This window comes from Aethalodelphis obliquidens, unplaced genomic scaffold (assembly GCF_003676395.1).
Source record: "Aethalodelphis obliquidens isolate GAN/ISIS:26980383/991018 unplaced genomic scaffold, ASM367639v1 scaffold45, whole genome shotgun sequence".
Taxonomy (NCBI): domain Eukaryota; kingdom Metazoa; phylum Chordata; class Mammalia; order Artiodactyla; family Delphinidae; genus Aethalodelphis; species Aethalodelphis obliquidens.
In genome coordinates, this window is record NW_020837989.1 from 8,661,861 (window position 1) to 8,681,718 (window position 19,858).

General features: G+C 42.0%; 1 protein-coding gene across 4 annotated transcripts in view; it reads left to right on the forward strand.

The window, feature by feature from the left end:
- Positions 1 to 19,858, forward strand: part of PDE6A (phosphodiesterase 6A) — a 70,765-nt gene that overhangs the window by 36,108 nt on the left and 14,799 nt on the right. For all 4 annotated transcript variants that reach the window (XM_027081608.1, XM_027081610.1, XM_027081607.1 and 1 more), the window contains 10 exons: positions 852 to 899; positions 3,473 to 3,622; positions 4,198 to 4,341; positions 6,237 to 6,302; positions 6,518 to 6,664; positions 7,552 to 7,659; positions 12,155 to 12,264; positions 13,826 to 13,913; positions 14,098 to 14,198; positions 14,721 to 14,828. In XM_027081608.1, the coding sequence (XP_026937409.1) occupies positions 852 to 899; positions 3,473 to 3,622; positions 4,198 to 4,341; positions 6,237 to 6,302; positions 6,518 to 6,664; positions 7,552 to 7,659; positions 12,155 to 12,264; positions 13,826 to 13,913; positions 14,098 to 14,198; positions 14,721 to 14,828 (1,070 nt within the window). The remainder of the gene's footprint in view (positions 1 to 851; positions 900 to 3,472; positions 3,623 to 4,197; positions 4,342 to 6,236; positions 6,303 to 6,517; positions 6,665 to 7,551; positions 7,660 to 12,154; positions 12,265 to 13,825; positions 13,914 to 14,097; positions 14,199 to 14,720; positions 14,829 to 19,858) is intronic.

The window sequence follows — 19,858 nt, forward strand, 5'->3', positions numbered from 1 at the left end:
CAAGGGATTAATCTCCAAAATTTACAAACAGCTCATGCAGCTCTATATCAAAAAAAAAAAAAAGACAACACAATCAAATAAATAGGCAGAAGATCTAAATAGACATCTCTCCAAAGAAGACATACAGATGGCCAAAAAGCACATGAAAAGATGCTCAATATCACTAATTATTAGAGAAATGTAAATCAAAATTACAATGAGGTATCACCTCACGCTGGTCAGAATGGCCATCATCAAAAAAAAAATAATACAAATGAACTTATATACGAAACAGAAACAGACTCACAGACTTAGAAAACAAACTTATGGTTACCAAAGGGGAAAGGTGCGGGGGGTAGGGATAAATTAGGAGGTTGGGATTAATATAGATACACTACAATATATAAAATAGACAATCAACAAGGACCTACTGTATAGCACAGGGAACTCTACTCAATACTCTGTAATAACCTATATGGGAAAAGAATCTGAAGAAGAATAGGTATATGGATATGTATAACAAAAAAATAAATAAAAGATGAATGAGATATGAAAAAAGCTAACATTAAAAAGAAGAAAATGGGACACTATACAGCTATTAATAACAACAAATAGTAGCCTTAACTTTTTCAAAGCTTGGAAATGACTCAGAAGTGAAGCAAATGGTAAGAAGCCATGTTTATAAGGCAGTTTTCCTATTTGGTAGCCTCAGTTAATAATTCAAAATCATCTTAATCATGTCTACCTGATGAAAAGAATGTGAATGCCTTGGATAAGGACGTGATATTTCTGAAAATATCATGCCCATTGCCCTCAATGGGTACTCTATCAAGTCTAATCATAACTCCATTATTCCTCTTCATGGCTTTCAGATTTGCAACATCATGAATGCACCTGCAGAGGACTTTTTTGCATTCCAGGTAAGTTATTTTTTATTTACTCTCTCAGTCATATGATATTTTTCCCCCCAAAGGGGATTCAAATACATTAGAATCCATCTACTTTATTGGGAAGCAGTCTCAACAAAGCAAAAATGTGAGTGCAAAAAAGTCATGTGCCCATGGAAGTGGGGAGAGAGCTAATTTGGTAAATCCAAGGTTCCATTTGGTTTCAAGGTTTACACCCTTTGCTTTCTGGCCTCAGGACCTTTGCTTATGCTGTTCTCTCCCTTACTACCATCTCTTGTCCAAATCCCCTTTGCCCTTCAATGATAACCCCAAATGCTATGAAACTTCTATGAAGTTTGATTCTGCTTCCTCTGGCTGAATATCATTTCTGTCTCCTTAGGATTATCATGGAATGTTGTTTAGTATTCCATTTGATTTTGTTTGTTTGTATTTTTAAAAAATGTTTGCAGAGGGCACGCTCTGGGCCAGGCATGGGCACGATGCTACACCAGCTACAGAGGTGGACCAGACAGGCATGGTCTTTGTCTTCAGGGAGCTCATGATCATATGGGGAAAGAGGCATGTGTAGTGCTGATCAGGACAATAGCAGAGGGACAGAGGAGGGACTCTCCCAGGGGGGGCTTGACTTCATCTGGGAAGAGTCAAGGAACGTGCCCCTGAGAAATTATGTTTGGGCAGTAAAGAAAGGAGAGAGGATTGCAGGAAAGAGAGGGCTTGTTGGAAGGAACCAGAGTAGACCAATGAGACTAAGGGGAGAGTGGCAGGATGAAACTCTAGAGAGGTAGACACAGACCAGGTCACACAGGGCCTGGAAGGCCATGCCAAGGAGTTTGGCTTTCTTACTCTATTTCCCTTACATCATCTTTCATGATCCTTCCTTGTCTTTTAGATTAATTCCTCTTGGCAAAATATAGGCTTCCTTTGGCCAAAGGTCGGGGCTTATCTTTCTTAACATGTGCAGCTCTGGGTGCCCTGTCAATATTTCTTGAGTTTAGCATGCTAGGTGTATGAAAACCAAATAATGAGCAGTCAGGAAATAATTAAAAAGGAAATAAAAATGGCTCATAGCAAAATTAGTGGGTTTTTTTTTTTTTTTTTTTTTACTCCTTAAATAACATTATGAAAGACCTTAGAGAGAATATCCTTCCAAGGATAAAACCGTATGCCTTGTGTTGTGATGTTGACCACATCAGTGTGACAAGGCAAACTGTTGCTGAGAGTTGCTAATCTGATTATAACCACAACAGAACTTGATCTTTACCCAAGTCACCTGATTAACTGTAGTTTACCCACTTTAATAAATAAAGTCTAATCTAGTTTTTAGATTCCAGTCTTTTGTCTCCAACTCTTCCTCCACAAAGTAGCCTGAGTGATTTTTAAAAGAAAAACATAAGTTGCATCAAGTAACTTTGCTCCTTAAAAATGTTTAATACTAAAAAAAAAAAAATGTTTAATACTTTCCCATTTCACTTTTATTCACTTCCAATAAAATCTGCTTCTTTATCATGGCCTTCAGAGAGGCTGTCATAGAAAAGGTTAGGGAGAGAGCTGGGAACTTGAATTCAAGTTTCCTGACTGACAGCTCTATGCTCTTTGGACTGTATTCTATATCCCTCTGAAGTCACTCTCCTACCAGGTGCTGAGTTCAAGTGCTACTTAAATAATAATAATTATCATCTCGCCCCCTTTAAAATCTTGGAACTTTTGCGCTAGAAGACTCTCCAACTCCAGGAAGCCTTCCTTGACTTCCTTCCCTTCTCTGGCTCCCAAAGTACCTTGCAGAACTTCCCACATGCAGTGTGATTGCCTGTTGACCTTCCAGATGTGAGCAACCTGAGGACAACACCTCTGCCTTATTTTTCTTGGTTCTCCCATCTTCTAGCTCAGGTTCTTGTACATTGTAAAATACTTGATAAATCTTCAATGAATCAGTGGAAAAAAGGCTAGAAATTGTCTAGTTATCCCCATTTTATAAATGATGAAAGTGAGGCTCAGAGAGATGGGAAATGACTCACAAATGGTACCTTATGATTGACCAAGATATTTCACTTCTATATTCTCAATTGTTCCATGAGTACATACTCTTACTACCAACCCCATCTATAAATGAGAAAATTGAGGCTCACGGAGATAAAATGACATGCCAAAAGGAACACAGAAAGGCAGGTCGGGAGGCAAAAGGTACAGGTTATACCCAGTTGACTAGTTCAAAGTTACAAGCATCACCAACATGGCCCCTTTTAAGCCAGTCCCCTGCAATTAGCTCCTGTATCTGAAAGGGAAACACTACCTCCCTGGTCTGTTTGTTTGCATCATTAGATCCCCAATACACAACTCGTTGCCTGGCACGTGATGGCCCTGACATGTTGGGGATGAAAACAGTATAGCTATCTGGCTTACGGCGCTCCCACCAGATGGGCAACCTGCTCATGGCATTTGGCGACTAAAATCATGCCAAGCCCGACAAGGTCTAACCTCTTGCCACCCCCTCAGCCAGTCAGGGTCATAATGCAGCATGAAGTCCATTACAGATGCCTCTGCAGCCTGGTACCCGAAGCAAACTTACTCTGGCTCTTCTCTTGCAGAAAGAGCCTCTGGATGAGTCCGGATGGACGATTAAAAATGTCCTTTCTATGCCAATTGTGAACAAGAAGGAAGAAATTGTTGGGGTGGCCACGTTTTACAATCGCAAAGATGGGAAACCCTTTGATGAAATGGATGAGACCCTCATGGAGGTACGGTTTTTGAGGAGGCCCCTAGACGTGGTATTCAGAGTCGGCTCACCAATGAACTTGGCTCCCAGAGCTGCATGGTGGGGCCCTTGTGTGCTGCTGCCCCAGCTCAGGAGGGATGGGAGCTCACCTTGTAGACACTTTCCTGAATCAACATTTATTCTCTTTGCACTCCCTTCTGCACTGCAGCAGTTGTCAGAGAAATCTATACTCCCTTTTTTAAAAAATTAATAAACTTTACCTTATAGAGAAGCTTTAGGTTCCCAGCGAAATTGAGCAGAAAGTACAGAGAGTTCACTTATATCCCATGTCCCCACATACGCACAACACATTCCGTTTTTGTGAAATGATTAGACATCAGGGTGGCGTTTCATGTGTGTTAGAGCTTTATTCAAAGTGCATTCCCATCCATTATTTCATCTTATCCTAACACCATCTCTTTGAGGAGGGCAGCACACAGCTAATCAAACCCATTTTGTAGCTGAGAAAATGGAGGTTTACAGAGTCTTGCCCTAAGTTACAGAGGCAGGATCAAACCTGGATGTTCTGCCTCTGATTCTTCCTTTCCTTCCTTTCAGTCTTTGACTCAATTCCTGGGCTGGTCTGTCTTAAATCCTGACACTTATGAGTCAATGAACAAACTTGAAAACAGGAAGGATATTTTCCAAGACATGGTGAAATATCATGTGAAGTGTGACAATGAGGAAATCCAGAAAATCTTGGTGAGTAGTGTTTTCTTCCTGTCTCTACTCTAGAAATGGCTGCTATGGGGACAGCTGTCCCTTGCAGGGTTACCTCAGTCTTAGAACCAGACCTTGGATTAACAGCTCTAGAAACTCCATTTTTCTCTGTGCTCAGGGCTAACATGGTACTAGAGACGGAGTCACCAACCACAGCCCCTACTCTGAGAGGAAGCTCTATCTGAGAGACCAATGGACAATGGTCAGTTGCTCAGAGCCTCCCTCCATGAGGTCAGCTCACTTAGAAGACTCAATCTTTCTGAGCAAAGAAATAGTTCAGAAGGGGGTTAGATGTTTGTAGGAAGCCCTCACATAGTTTCATCACTGTACAGTATATAAGGTAATTTCACACTTATAATGCTTACAATAGCCCAGTAAGGTGGGCAGGGAATGGATTTGGTTTTTTTGGCCGTGCCACATGGCATGTGGGGTTGTAGTTCCCTGACCAGGGATCGAACCCACGCCCCCTGCATTGGAAGCTTGGAGTCTTAACCACTGGACCGCCAGGGAAGTCCCAGGGTAAGAATTTTTACCCCCATTGTAGAGATGAAGAAATTGAGCCCCAGAAGGGGGAAGTAATTTGTCCCCAAATCACCCAGCTCGTTAAATAGGTCTCATTTAACATTCAGGATAATGAGCAAATTATCACTGTGCTGAAAGGGCTGCCTTGGGAGGTAGTGAGCACCCCATCATGAGAGGTATCTAAGCATAGGCTGAGTGATCATATATCAGGGAAGCTATAGAGGAAAATCCCACCTGGGTGGGAAATTGGATGACAGGCTTTCAAAGATATGTGAGAATCAGTGATCCACCATTCCTGGGATTTTGGTCTCAAAGAGATCAAGATTTTAGAAGTAAACAGAATTAGCCAAAAGGCATTGGATATGATGCCCAGCTGAGTTCCCAAGACTTTGGTTTATACACTGCACAAGTTGAAACAACATAAACCAATGTTTGCAGAGGGCATTTCTTAAGCTGGGAAGATACAACAAATGTGATCATTTTGATCCCAATAACTGATAAAGCCAAAGGAGAAAACATCCAGTATGGATGAACTGACCCATGGTTCGCTTGTCTCAGTCCATAATTTTAAGCCAAATGATGGATACGGAGACCCTATGGAGGCGTAGCTTCAGTGAACCAGTTAAAAGTTAATAGACTATACTCTAGATCAAGAAATCCGAAACCAGTTATTGGGTCCAGGTTCACCCCCTCCTGTAGCACATGGGGAAATAGGCCCAGAGAGGGAAGGAACTTGTCTCAAGTCACACAGTAAGTGAGAGGAAGAGCCAGGACCATGAGCAAGGACTCCAGACCCCCAGTCAGCGATAATAACAATATCAACAACAGCATTACTTAATTTTAGCCCTTACTATGTGCTAAGCACTGCTCTCGGTGATTTACATGCATTGTTTAATTTAGTTGCTTATATGTTTTTGGAAATGACTTTGCATAAGGGAATTCCCTGGCAGTCCAGTGGTTAGGACTCTGTGCTTCCATTGCAAGGGGCATCGGTTCGATCCCTGGTCTGGGAGCTAAGAACCCACGTTTAAAAAAAAAAAAAAAAAGACTTTGCATCATCTAATTTTAACTTGCCAGTTAAGTACTTTTATTATCCCCATTTTACAAATGAGGAAATGGGAGATCCAAGCCAGTAACTGGCAGAGCTCGAATATGCACGAACGGCTCCATGGCTCCAAAGCCCATGACCTTGAATTTACTTGTCAATAAATGTTGAATGACAGCCTCTCTGAGTTGGTAGCTCTGTTGCAAGAACTTTGGTGGAAGAAGAAAAAAGGAAATGGAAAAGTAGAGATACATTTAGACCTTAGATGTAGTAAACTAATTCTTTTCTCTGCTATTTCGGGCCCCGGCAGAAAACCAGAGAAGTATATGGGAAGGAGCCGTGGGAATGCGAGGAAGAAGAACTGGCTGAGATCCTGGTGAGCTGGGCAGCAGCGCTGGCCCTGACCGGTTACAAGCGCAGGGTGTGCCCCAAGCATGGGCGGGGAGTGTCTCTGCCAAGCATGACCCTTGCCACCCTGCTCTGATCCTTCCAGCGGACTCGGGATAGGGACAGGGCTTGGGTGGGGGGGATAGGAGAGGGACCCAGGAACTCTTCATGTGTCCCAGTCACTTGACTCCATGTTTCACACAGCAAGAACAGCTGCCAGATGCAGAGAAATATGAAATTAATAAATTCCACTTCAGCGACCTGCCCCTGACGGAACTGGAGCTGGTGAAATGTGGAATACAGATGTACTATGAGCTCAGGGTGGTGGATAAATTTCACATTCCTCAGGAGGTGAGGTCGAAACAAACGTTTGATTTCCCTTTTTCTTTTCCCTGTTTCTTTTTTGCTTGCTTTTAAAAAAAAAAACCTCAATCTGTAAACTGCCTTAAAAAGAGTGTACCCTCAGCTTTTAGGATTTAAAGCATTAGTCACATCGCACAGATGCGTCATTTATCAGAAAACAGACACATGGTTCCTCTGAACTGTGGTGTCTCTCAAGGTGGGTATTGAGGCACTGAGTTCTGAAGACTATGGATAAATGGGACACCAAAAGCAGTCCTACAGTCAAACAGAGTGGGAAAAGTGGGTTAAATCTATTTAAACAGGACTTTTTCCCCTGCAGAATTCCTTAGGTGTGCTGTGCATCTAGGGGGACGGGGATGGACAAAAAGGTGGGGGTGGGGGATATATCACGTGCAGAATTTCCCAGACTTCTTTGATTAAAGCAGTGGTTCTAAATGTGTTGCCCCAAGGCACATCAGCATCACCTGAAAACGGATCAACACGGGCGCATGGGCACGCGCGCCCCCCCATCCCCCCACACACACTCCTAGCTGTAAGGAATCAGAAACTGTTTTCACAAGGCCTCCCCACAGCCCGGAGCGATTCAGACGTGCACTCAAGTCTGAGAACCACTGATGTAAAGACCCCTTTGATTTTTCTCCCGTACAGTTCCTTTAAGCTTCTCCCAGGGCCTTGTTTCATAACCACGTCCACTGTCATAGTACCTAGCAGTCTGCAGAGTGCTCTCACAGCCTTATTGCCTCTATTGCTAGTTCCCACACGTGGTCCAGGGCGGGGGCTGGAGCATCTGGGGTTCAGCAGGCAGCATCCCCACCACCATCACCCCCAAGCCTTGGCGCAATGCTGCTTCCTCACTGATGTGCATGTGTTCGCAGGTTCTGGTGCGGTTCATGTATTCCCTGAGTAAGGGCTACCGCAGGATCACCTACCACAACTGGCGGCACGGCTTCAACGTGGGGCAGACCATGTTCTCCTTGCTGGTGGTACGACGGTGGCGGCATCTGGGCGGCGTGGTGGGTGGGACCGCGGGCGGCTGCGAGCTCCCGCCACACTGGGACGACTTCGTGCAGCTCCCCTAGCAGCAGCAGCATCATTCTTCTACTTACTGCTTTTTTAAAAAAAAATGCAAAAAGAGTACATGCTTAGCATAACTGAATTCCAAGAAGAGAGAAGTATATAAAATAAAAAGTAAAAGAAAGCTACATTCTTCTCCCACCCCCAAGCCGGTATTTGGAGAAAACCATGACACAACTCCTTCAAGATTTTCTTCTAAGAAGCATCGAGACATATTTGTTAACACACACATACACAAAGTTTATTTTGTTCATAACCAATTAAATATTATTATTCTGTAACATGCTTTTTTCATTTGAAAATATATAAATATATCGATCATATTCTTTAAATATATTTTTATTGTGGTAAAATATACATAACCTAAAATTTACCATTTTAACCATTTTTAGGTGCACAATTCAGTGGCATTAAGTATGTTCACAATATTGTGCAACCATCACCACTCTCCAACTCCCGAAATTTTCCAACTTCCCAAATAGACACCCTGTCCCCTTTAAACAACAATATTAATGCAGCTCCCCATTTCCCCTGTCCCCAGGTCCTGGCGACCACCATTCTACTTTTTCAGTCTCTATGAATTTGATTATAGGTATCTCACGAGTAGAATCACACAGTATTTCTCCTTTTGTGTCTGACTTATTCCACTGAATGTTTTCTTTTTTTAAATTTTTCATTTATTTATTTTTTTACATCTTTATTGGAGCATAACTGCCCCACAATGGTGTGTTAGTTCCTGCATCACAACAAAGCGAATCAGCCATACATACACACACGCCCCCATTATCTCCACCCTCTTGCGTCTCCCTCCCTCCCACCCTCCCTATCCCACCCCTCTAGGTGGTCACAAAGCACGGAGCTGATCTCCCTGTGCTATGCGGCTGCTTCCCACTAGCTATCTATTTTACGTTTGGTAGTGTATATATGTCCATGCCACTATCTCGCTTTGTCAAAGCTCACCCTTCCCCCTCCCCATATCCTCAAGTCCATTCTCCAGTAGGTCTGTGTCTTTATTCCTGTCTTACCCCTAGGTTCTTAATGACATTTTTTTTTCTTAAATTCCATATATATGTGTTAGCATACGGTATTTGTCTTTCTCTTTCTGACTTACTCCACTCTGTATGACAGACTCTAGGTCCATCCACCTTATTACAAATAGCTCAATTTCGTTTCTTTTTATGTCTGAGTAATATTCCATTGTATATATGTGCCACATCTTCTTTATCCATTCATCTGATAATGGACACTTAGGTTGTTTCTATCTCCTGGCTATTGTAAATAGAGCTGCAATGAATATTTTGGTACGTGACTCTTTCTGAATTATGGTTTTCTCAGGGTATATGCCCAGTGGTGGGATTGCTGGGTTATATGGTAGTTCTATTTGTAGTTTTTTAAGGGACCTCCATACTGTTCTCCATAATGGCTGTACCAATTCACATTGCAAGAGTGTTCCCTTTTCTCCACACCCTCTCCAGCAATTATTGTTTCTAGATTTTTTGATGATGGCCATTCTGACTGGTGTGAGATGATATCTCACTGCAGTTTTGATTTGCATTTCTCTAATGATTAGTGATGTTGAGCATTCTTTCATGTGTTTGTTGGCAGTCTGTATATCTTCTTTGGAGAAATGTCTATTTAGGTCTTCTGCCCATTTTTGGATTGGGTTGTTTGTTTTTTTGTTATTGAGCTGCACAAGCTGCTTATAAATTTTGGAGATTAATCCTTTGTCAGTTTCTTCATTTGCAAATATTTTCTCCCATTCTGAGGGTTGTCCTTTGGTCTTGTTTATGGTTTCCTTTGCTGTGAAAAAGCTTTGAAGTTTCATTAGGTCCCATTTCCTTATTTTTGTTTTTATTTCCACTTCTCTAGGAGGTGGGTCAAAAAGGATCTTGCTGTGATTCATGTTATAGAGTGTTCTGTCTATGTTTTCCTCTAAGAGTTTGATAGTTTCTGGCCTTACATTTAGGTCTTTAATCCATTTTGAGCTTATTTTTGTGTATGGCGTTAGGGAGTGATCTAATCTCATACTTTTACATGTACCTGTCCAGTTTTCCCAGCACCACTTATTGAAGAGGCTGTCCTTTCTCCACTGTACATTTCTGCCTCCTTTATCAAAGATAAGGTGACCATATGTGCGTGGGTTTATCTCTGGGCTTTCTGTCCTGTTCTATTGATCTATCTTTCTGTTTTTGTGCCAGTACCATACTGTCTTGATTACTGTAGCTTTGTAGTATAGTCTGAAGTCAGGGAGCCTGATTCCTCCAGCTCCATTTTTCGTTCTCAAGATTGCTTTGGCTATTTGGGGTCTTTTGTGTTTCCATACAAATTGTGAAATTTTTTGTTCTAGTTCTGTGAAAAATGCCATTGGTAGTTTGATAGGGATTGCATTGAATCTGTAGATTGCTTTGGGTAGTAGAGTCATTTTCACAATGTTGATTCTTCCAATCCAAGAACATGGTATATCTCTCCATCTATTTGTATCATCTTTAATTTCTTTCATCAGTATCTTATAATTTTCTGCATACAGGTCTTTTGTCTCCTTAGGTAGGTTTATTCCTAGATATTTTATTCTTTTTGTTGCAATGGTAAATGGGAGTGCTTTCTTGATTTCACTTTCAGATTTTTCATCATTAGTGTATAGGAATGCCAGAGATTTCTGTGCATTAATTGTGTATCCTGCTACTTTACCAAATTCATTGATTAGCTCTAGTAGTTTTCTGGTAGCATCTTTAGGATTCTCTATGTATAGTATCATGTCATCTGCAAACAGTGACAGCTTTACTTCTTCTTTTCCGATTTGGATTCCTTTTATTTCCTTTTCTTCTCTGATTGCTGTGGCTAAAACTTCCAAAACTATGTTGAATAAGAGTGGTAAGAGTGGGCAACCTTGTCTTGTTCCTGATCTTAGTGGAAATGCTTTCAGTTTTCCACCATTGAGGACGATGTTGGCTGTGGGTTTGTCATATATGGCCTTTATTATGTTGAGGAAAGTTCCCTCTATGCCTACTTTCTGCAGGGTTTTTATCATAAATGGGTGTTGAATTTTGTCGAAAGCTTTCTCTGCATCTATTGAGATGATCATATGGTTTTTCTCCTTCAATTTGTTAATATGGTGTATCACGTTGATTGATTTGCGTATATTGAAGAATCCTTGCATTCCTTGAATAAACCCCACTTGATCATGGTGTATGATCCTTTTAATGAGCAGTTGGATTCTGTTTGCTAGTATTTTGTTGAGGATTTTTGCATCTATGTTCATCAGTGATATTCGCCTGTAGTTTTCTTTCTTTGTGACATCCTTGTCTGGTTTTGGTATCAAGGTGATGGTGGTCTCGTAGAATGAGTTCGGCAGTGTTCCTCCCTCTGCTATATTTTGGAAGAGTTTGAGAAGGACAGGTGTTAGCTCTTCTCTAAATGTTTGATAGAATTCGCCTGTGAAGCCTCCACTGAATGTTTTTAAGGCCTATCCAGGATCTAACTTTGTGGCTTCAGAGTACTCTGCATTGTTCAAGTAGACCATAATTTCTTTACCCAGCTCCCCTATTGTTGGACATGGGGGCTGTTTTCGATCTTTCACTATTACACACAGTGCTACTGTGTCCTTGGATGGACATACCTATGTGTATGTGTCAGTCTTTTTGTCTCAGAGGGTTTGCAGTTTCTATATTTCATTTAAAAGTGTTTTCCCATCCAGGTTATGACACACTTCTCTGCCCTTGCCCAGGCTCCTCATCCTCATTCCTTTCCCTTGTGGCCGGAATGGTCAGGGCAGAGTACGCTCTAGGGCCAGGAGGCAGGAATTCTGGCTAGGCTGTCATTGAGGGTGAAAAACACACCCCTTAAACTTGATTTATTTCTTAGAGTCACAGAGTCAGCATCACCTCCCCAGGGCTCTTTTCACCCTTGACTCCAACAACCTGCACAAACAAGGAGTTAAGTACTTGCAAGAGGCTCACGGAAAAATTCTTCTGGGCTGTGCTTGAATCGGTAGACCAGGCTTGGAAGGTTCGCTTTACCAGTCTGGTCATGTTCAAAAACACTTTAAATCCTAAAACTCGAGGGCTGTCAGTTTCTCAACAATCATCCAGTCTGATGCCCTCCACCTTGAGTGTGCACAATGAGATACTGAGGCCCAGAGGGAGATGCGACCAGCTAAGGTCACTCAGGAGTAAGGTGACGCACCAGCCCCATTTGCCTGGGACTGTCCCAGTTCTAGCACAGAAAGTCCCACATCCCAGAAAACCCCTGAGTCCCAGCAAACATCTGGTCAGCCTGGGGCACCATGGGTCGAGCCAAGATCAGACCTATGTTTCCAAGCTCCAGGCCCTCCCCCTCACACCTGAGTTCTCAGCCCTGCTTCCAACCCCCACAAGAAAGGAGTGACTGCTCTGACTGCTCTTCCAGACTGGAAAGCTGAAGCAATACTTCACAGACCTGGAGGCCCTGGCCATGGTCACCGCCGCCTTCTGCCATGACATTGACCACAGAGGCACCAACAATCTCTACCAAATGAAGTGAGTCAGTGCTTACTGGCCCTCCTCTCTACCTCCTGCCTCCAGGATTGATTACCTAGATCTGGATGGGTCTCAGATAGACTGGCTTGCCAAGGAGAAGTCCCGCAGTCCACAGCTTCCCACTTCTTCCTGCCCTTTGGATCTGGGTAAACTCCTGTGATAGACAGAATAATGACCCTCAAATATGTCCACACCCCAATGCCTGGAGCCTGGGAATATGTTGCCTTACATTCAAAAAAAAACTTCATGCCTGTGATTAAGTTAAGGATGTTGAAATATAAGGATTATCTTGGGTTATCCAAGTGGGCCCCACATAGTCAGAAGGGTCCTTATAAGAGGGAGGTGGTGGGGATGTCAGAGAGGACAGAAGATGCTACACTGTTGGCTTGGAAGATGGAGGATGGGCCACAAGCCAAGGAATGTAGGGGGCCTCTAGAAGCTAGAAAAGGCAAGGAAACAGATTTTCCACTACAGCCTCCAGAAGGGAAGCAGCTCTGCGGACCCATTTTAGACTTTGAACTCCAGAGCTGTAAGATAATAAAATTTTATTGTTTTAAGCCATTCAGTTTGTGGTAATGTGTCAGAGCAACAACAGGAAACTAATATATTAAACTTCTTCACTCTTCTCCTTCCCTTCCTACCTGTTGAATTAATTCAAGCCAAGATGTTAGTAACTGAGAACCGTTCATTTATTCACCTTGGGTTTACAATGCTCCTAACACCAGTGTGGTAGGCCCTAGGCTAGGCAAAGGAGGTACCAGGGTGAGCAAACCAGACACAGTCCCTGTCCTCACAGAGCTTATATTCTAGATAGTTTCTGAAGCAGAGTCCTTGAACCATGTTCTGGGGGACCCTCGTGACCACCTTGTGGGCTGGGCAGAGCAGGGACGAGTGTGATACCCATATTATAAATGAGGAAACTGAGGCTCTTCCCAGGGCCCACAGCCTGTAAGTCATTAACAAGCCCTAGAACATGCTTCTCTGAGTCTTCTCAGTTCTTTCCTGCTGCTGCAAGGTTAGAGATTGTGTTTACATTTTACCTCGTGGGAAGCTAAGTACTGATCTCAGTGCTTGGCGCATAAAAAGGCTCAACAAATATTTATTGAATAAAGACATGAATAAATATATTGCTTGTGGGGATTCAGTGGCTTCCCCTAAGGATCAGATATGGAGGATCTGGGGCTTTGTGATGTTCAAAGTATGGCCCAGTGCCAATGTCCATGGATTGGCACTGGGCCAATAAGTTTCTAAAAGTGCACGTGGCACTGTGTTTGTGTCTTTTTCTGGAGATAAGGGTCCACACTTCTAGGGAGTGCACGACCTCAAAGAGGCCCAGAATCAATTGTGGAGAAAACTAAAGCCTGAGGGTCAGGACACCTGCTATCTAGTCCTATTTCCCACTGTCCTACTGTGTGGCAAATTCCTTCTTATTCCTGAACTTCAACCTCTCTGCCTGCAGAACTAGGAGGTGACAGGAATGGATGATGTTTTTAGCCTTCACCTCAGCCATTTCATACTGATCCTCTATCTCTCTGTGTGTCTCTCTTTCTCTCCCATTCAGATCCCAGAACCCACTGGCCAAGCTCCATGGGTCCTCCATCTTGGAAAGACACCACTTGGAGTTTGGCAAAACATTGCTGAGAGATGAGGTAGGATGCGGACGCTCTAAACTGGCTTTGGGGCCTGAGAAGGAGCGCCCATCTCACAAGAAGCCTGAGTGTGGCCAGGCATTGGCCTGGGCTGCCTCTCCCATCACCTGGGGCAGCCATCAGTAGTTGAGCAACCTTACTGCCAGCATCACTTCCTATATCTCTCCTATGGTTTTCTCTTTAGAGCTTGAATATCTTTCAAAACCTCAATCGCAGGCAGCATGAGCATGCAATCCACATGATGGACATCGCGATCATTGCTACAGACCTCGCCTTGTATTTCAAGTTGGTGTTTCTTCTTCATTTTAAGAATAACAATGATTAGGGAATTCCCTGGCAATCCAGTTGTTAAGATTGCCATGGGCCCGGGTTCCATCCCTGGTCGGGGAACTAAGATCCCACAAGCCACCCAGTGTGGCCAAAAAAAAGAATAGCAATGATTATAATGATAGTGAACACCACAGTTCTAATGGATTTAGTATATGCTCTGTGCCAGGCACCATACTTTTGCTATGGACACATCGACTCTCACTACAGCTCTATGAGTTAGATATTTTTACCCCCATTATACAGATGGGGAAACTGAGATCCAGGGGAAGATTAGCTAAGATCAGATAACAAATCCATGGTAGAGTCTGAGTTAGAACCTAGGTCTTCACTCCCAGGCATTGGTTCTTTTCACCTTTTTTTTTCTTTTTTTTAATTATGTTGTTTTAATTAGCCTCTGTCTGAAACAGCCAACACTAGAAGGCCAGGGGTTGCCTTATTCTAAGATGTGCTCCTTTAACAAACTGGTGTGTTTTGTAGGAAGAGGACGATGTTCCAAAAGATCGTGGATCAGTCTAAGACATATGAGACTCAACAGGAGTGGACGCAGTACATGATGCTGGATCAGACACGGAAGGAAATCGTTATGTGAGTTGAGACAGGGCTCAAACCCTGATCCCCTTAAGCCCAGGGTCATAAGGCAAAATTCTGCACTGACAGCCCTTGCTGCCTTCAAGAGAGCCCTGGGACACTTTCCATTATGGAGGCCTCTGACATATGAAGCAAAGAAGTTATGCCAAAACAGCATTGCAGAAATTATATGTTTCATCTTTACTCTAACACAAAAATACGAGAAAGTATACTATCATTTTACTTCTTTGTATACAAAAAGTACACTATTTGAAGTATTTCTATCCTAAAATGCAGAATTTTTGTGGTAAAGTGATGTAACTTTAAAGTTTTTGATAAAACATAGAGCATTATACCAATTATGGTTTGAGTGACAGCTAAATGTCACTCAAAATCTGTAGGCTTAATTTCTTGAGTGTTCTTTTATGCATGGCAATGGCCTGCAAAACAGCTGTGCAATTCACAAATTAGTTCCATGAGTTGTGTGATATTTAGTGCTTTGCTGGCATGAGGTCTGGTAATGGGATGCAACTTTAAGTTTTCTGGTGAATGTCTTCTTTTAGTTTCTCTCAGTGTGCTTCCATGATTCACTTCAATTGATGATGGGGTGAGAAGTGTACATCTGAGGCTTTTCTTGAATATGTGGCCCAAGCCAATGGCTCCCCTGGCTCCCCTGTGACAGGTCCTGGGTGTTGATGTCAAAGGAAACAAGTCCTGGCCCAGTACCCAAAGAGGTGTTGTTAGTTTATCCCCAGATGCTTCTGTGGAGATGAGGTTTAATTAAGTCACAAATGTTACAAGTCCCTGCAACAGAGAAGGGGCAGCTGCTGGGACAGGCTCAGGGAAGACTAGGCAAGTGGCCAGTCTTTCCCTCAGCTCTGAAGTTGTCCAAGCAGGCCTCCCCAAAGGTCCTCCCATCCTGGGGAGCAGGGCAATCTGCACCACTGAACAAGGAGGCACACACTGGCTACAGCTGCTCCCGGGCAGACCAGGAGCTGCCCTGCTGGACATTTCAAAATGGTGCTGCAGAAGAACTGAATGACTGGAAAGAACACCAAGTTCTTGGACAGGGGGTCTTATTATTAGAAAAGCTGTCTATTCTCCCTGTTTAGTTATTCATTTAAAGTGATTCCAAGGAAAATACCGATTTTATTTTGGGGAGAATTAGGAAGCCAATTCCAAAATCCTTATGAGAAATAAGTATGCAAAACAAGCCAAAAAATTCTGAAAGAGAAAGGAAATAATAGGGACCAGCAGAACTGAAGGCAGTTCAGTCCTAGGCATGAGAAGGACAGGTCAATGAACAGACTCAAAAGACAGTGCCTATGCTAAAAGTGGATTTTCTGCCAGTGAACGGGATAATTTCATAAATGGTGTTGGGACAGTGAGGTGGTCTGATTGTTTTTTTCCAAGACCAGCAAGCAATTCTTCAGTTCTCAGTGAGCACTGACTGCTTGTCCTACAAATTTCACTCAATTCTCACACTGTCAACCCGGAGATAGTGTCAGACCCCACTTACTAAGGGCTCAGCCCCACGAGACTGGCTTCCTTTCAGACACCAATGGCAAGTCCATGTTGCCTGTGCTTCTGATTGACTAGCTATAAATTGGATGCTCCCATGACCACCTCCTTGGGTTCGATTAGTTTGTTAGAGTGGGTCACAGAACTCAGAGAAATGTTTACTTACATTACCAGTTTATTATAAAGGTTATTATAAAGAATACAGAAGAACGGCCAAACAGGTACATAGGGTAAGGCCAGAAGGGCCCTGAAAGCAGGGGCTTCCATCCCCATGGAACTGGGGTGTATTCACCAACCCTGAACCTTATTAAATCTCATTGTTCAAGAGTTTTTATAAAACTTAATCTGCAGCTCCTCCCAACCCTTTCCAAGAGGCCAGCAGGTGGGGGTGAAAGTCCCATCCCTCTATTCACTTGGTCTTTCTGGTGACCAGCCCTACCCGAACCCACCTAGGGACCCTATCCTAAGTCGCCCTATATCACCTCATTAGCGTAAATCCAAAGGGGGGCTTCTTGGGAAGGATAAGACACTCCTATCACTCAGGAAATTTCAAGAGTTTTAGGAGCTCTGTGTGAGGAACCAGGGACAAAAACCAAATATATTTCATATTCTACCACAGAGGTAAATCCCTACTTTACTCTTCTAGCAAATAAATTCTAGATGAATCAAGGATTTTAAAATAATGAGAAAACAAACTAAAAATATGGAGAGAGGAAGAAAGCATGGGAGAATTAAAAAGAGTAAGCTTTTCTAAGTGTGACATAAGATTTAAGACATGAATAGATCGATAAATTTGACTACATGAAAATTAGAGATTTCTGCACAACACACACAAGAACACATAGCTAAAGTCAGAATGCAAATGACACACTGGGGGAAAATATGTGCAACACTTTTGACAGAAAAAGAGCTAATTTCCTTAGTAGTGTTAATACAATTCAAGAAAAAGCCTAATCCCACAGAAAAAAGAGCAAACGGCATGAATAGATATAACCCAGAAAAGGAATTACAGTGGGATGTAAACATATGAATAGATGATGACCTTACCCATAGTGAAAGAAATGCAAAATAAAAGTACCTCGAGATATAATTGTTCATCCCTCTTACTGGCAAAGATTAAATGTTTGCTAACACATGGTGTTGGGCAGAGTGAGGGGCAACAGGCAATCCTATTCACTGTGGTGGGAGTGTAAATAGGTGCAAATTTTTGTTTTGTTTGTGTGTGTGTGTGTGTGTGTGTTTTAAAGTTTGCTTATCTTTGATCTTAGTTTCCCGACCAGGGATTGAACCCGGGCCATGGCAATGAGAGCGCTGAGTCCCAACCACTGGACCACCAGGGAACTGCCCAGTAGGGACAGTTTTACAGAGGGCAATGTCTATCAAAATTGTAACCGGCCATACTCTTTGACCCAGCAATCCCACATCTAGGATTTACCCTCCAGATTTTCTCCCACATGTGCTTCAAGGAGTATGCACAAAGTTATTCATTGCAGCATTATTCGTAATCACAAAAAATATTGAAAAAACCTTAAATAACCATCATGGGGCACCAGGTTAAATACATTATGGTATTTTCACACAATGCAATGTCATGCAGACTTTACAAAGAAATGATATTAAGGGTTTCAAAAAATTTTGAAAAGCCAGAGGCAGGACTTCTTCAATCACTGTAAAAGCCAAGGTAGTCTTAAGTGGAAGTCTTCACTGAGCACACACACCCCTCCCAAAGCCTTGCAAGACAAATATAGGCTTGGATAGCCGCAAGGGAATCAGTGTTCTCTCTCTTCACATTATCTTCTGGAGAAAGCACAGTACGTGAGGCATGGTCAGTTCCTCACTCTTCTCCCATGTTACAAAATAAAGGCAAACTCACCCTGTTTTGAAGTCTGGTGCAAAGACCTCTGGGGCATCATACAGAGGGACAATAAATACTGGTGTCCTCAAAGCTTCTTTTAATCGTGGCATTATAAACCCAAGGGAGGGCTTCTGATAGATAAATTTGGAAGAATTTAAAGAATGGAATGACATTGTGACAAAACTCCTTCCATTCCCAGAGTTTCTAATTATTGCATCTAATCAGTCTTGCAATAAGAAGTATTCATTCATTAACTGATTTTTCTTTCTTTTTGGCTGCACCACACGACTTGCGGGATCTTATCCCCAACCTGGGATTGAACCCGTGCCCTCAGCAGTGAAAGCGCAGAGTCCTAACCACTGAACCGCCAGGGAATTCCCAATTTGTTAACTGATTTTTAAAAAATAGTCCCATCCTATCTCATCAATAGATGAATTTCCAAAAATATTTGAGTGTTTAATAATTTCTAAAAATAGGTAATATATTTTATTGTATTGGTTAAGCATGTAATAATAATAACTCAATCCAAAAGAAAAGTTTTCAACACTTGGAGACCTATGGTCAAAGACAGCATTGTTTAGTTATATAATTTCAACTAATGGACATATTTGGTTGCAAATAAGTATGAAAGGGTAATCGATACATTTCATATATATATGTTTTTGAATGTCTGTGATATGTATACAGTTATACACATATATACATACATACACACACACACACACACACACACACACAAAACATTAGGATAAAAATCTGTGGGGGAAGTCAACTGGAAATACAAGTTTATGAAGTAAAGGAAGAACGCAAAATTCCAGACTTTTTTTTTTAATTGAAGTATATTGTTGATGTACAATATTAATATGTTACAGGTGTACAATATGGTGGTTCACAATTTTTAAAGGTTATACTCCATTTATAGTTATTATAAATTATTGGCTATATTCCCTGTGTTGTACAAGATATCCTATAGCTTATTTTTCACAGAGTAGTTTGTACCTCTTAATTCCCTACCTTTATATCGCCTCTCCCCACTTCCCTCTTCCTACTGGTAACCACTATATCTCCAGCTTGTTCTTCATATCTGTGAGTCTGCTTCTTTTTTTATCACATTCACTAGTTCGTTGTTTTTTTTAGATTCCACATTTAAGTGACATCATACAATATTTCCCTTTCTCTCACTGATTTCACTTAGCATAATACTGTCCAAGTCCATCTATGTTGCTGCACATGGCAAAATTTCTTCATTTTATGGCTGAGTAATATCCCTTGTATATACATACCACATCTTCTTTATCCATTCATCTGTCGACAGACACTTAGGTTGCTTCAATACCTTGGCAATTGTAAATAATGCTGCTATGAACATTGGGGTGCATGTATCTTTTCAAATTACTGTTTTTGTTTTTTTTGAATATATACCCAGGAGTGGAATTGCTGGGTCATATGGTAGTTCTATTTTCAGTTTTTTGAGAAACTTTCATACTGTTTTCCACAGTGGCTGCACCAATTTACATTCCCACCAGCAGTGTACGAGAGTTCCCTTTTCTCCACACCCTCACCAACGTTTATTATTTGTGTTTCGTTTTGTTTTGTTTTTTTATCATAGTCATTCTGACAGGTGTGAGGTGATATCTCATTGTGGTTTTGACTTGCAGCTCCCTGATGATTA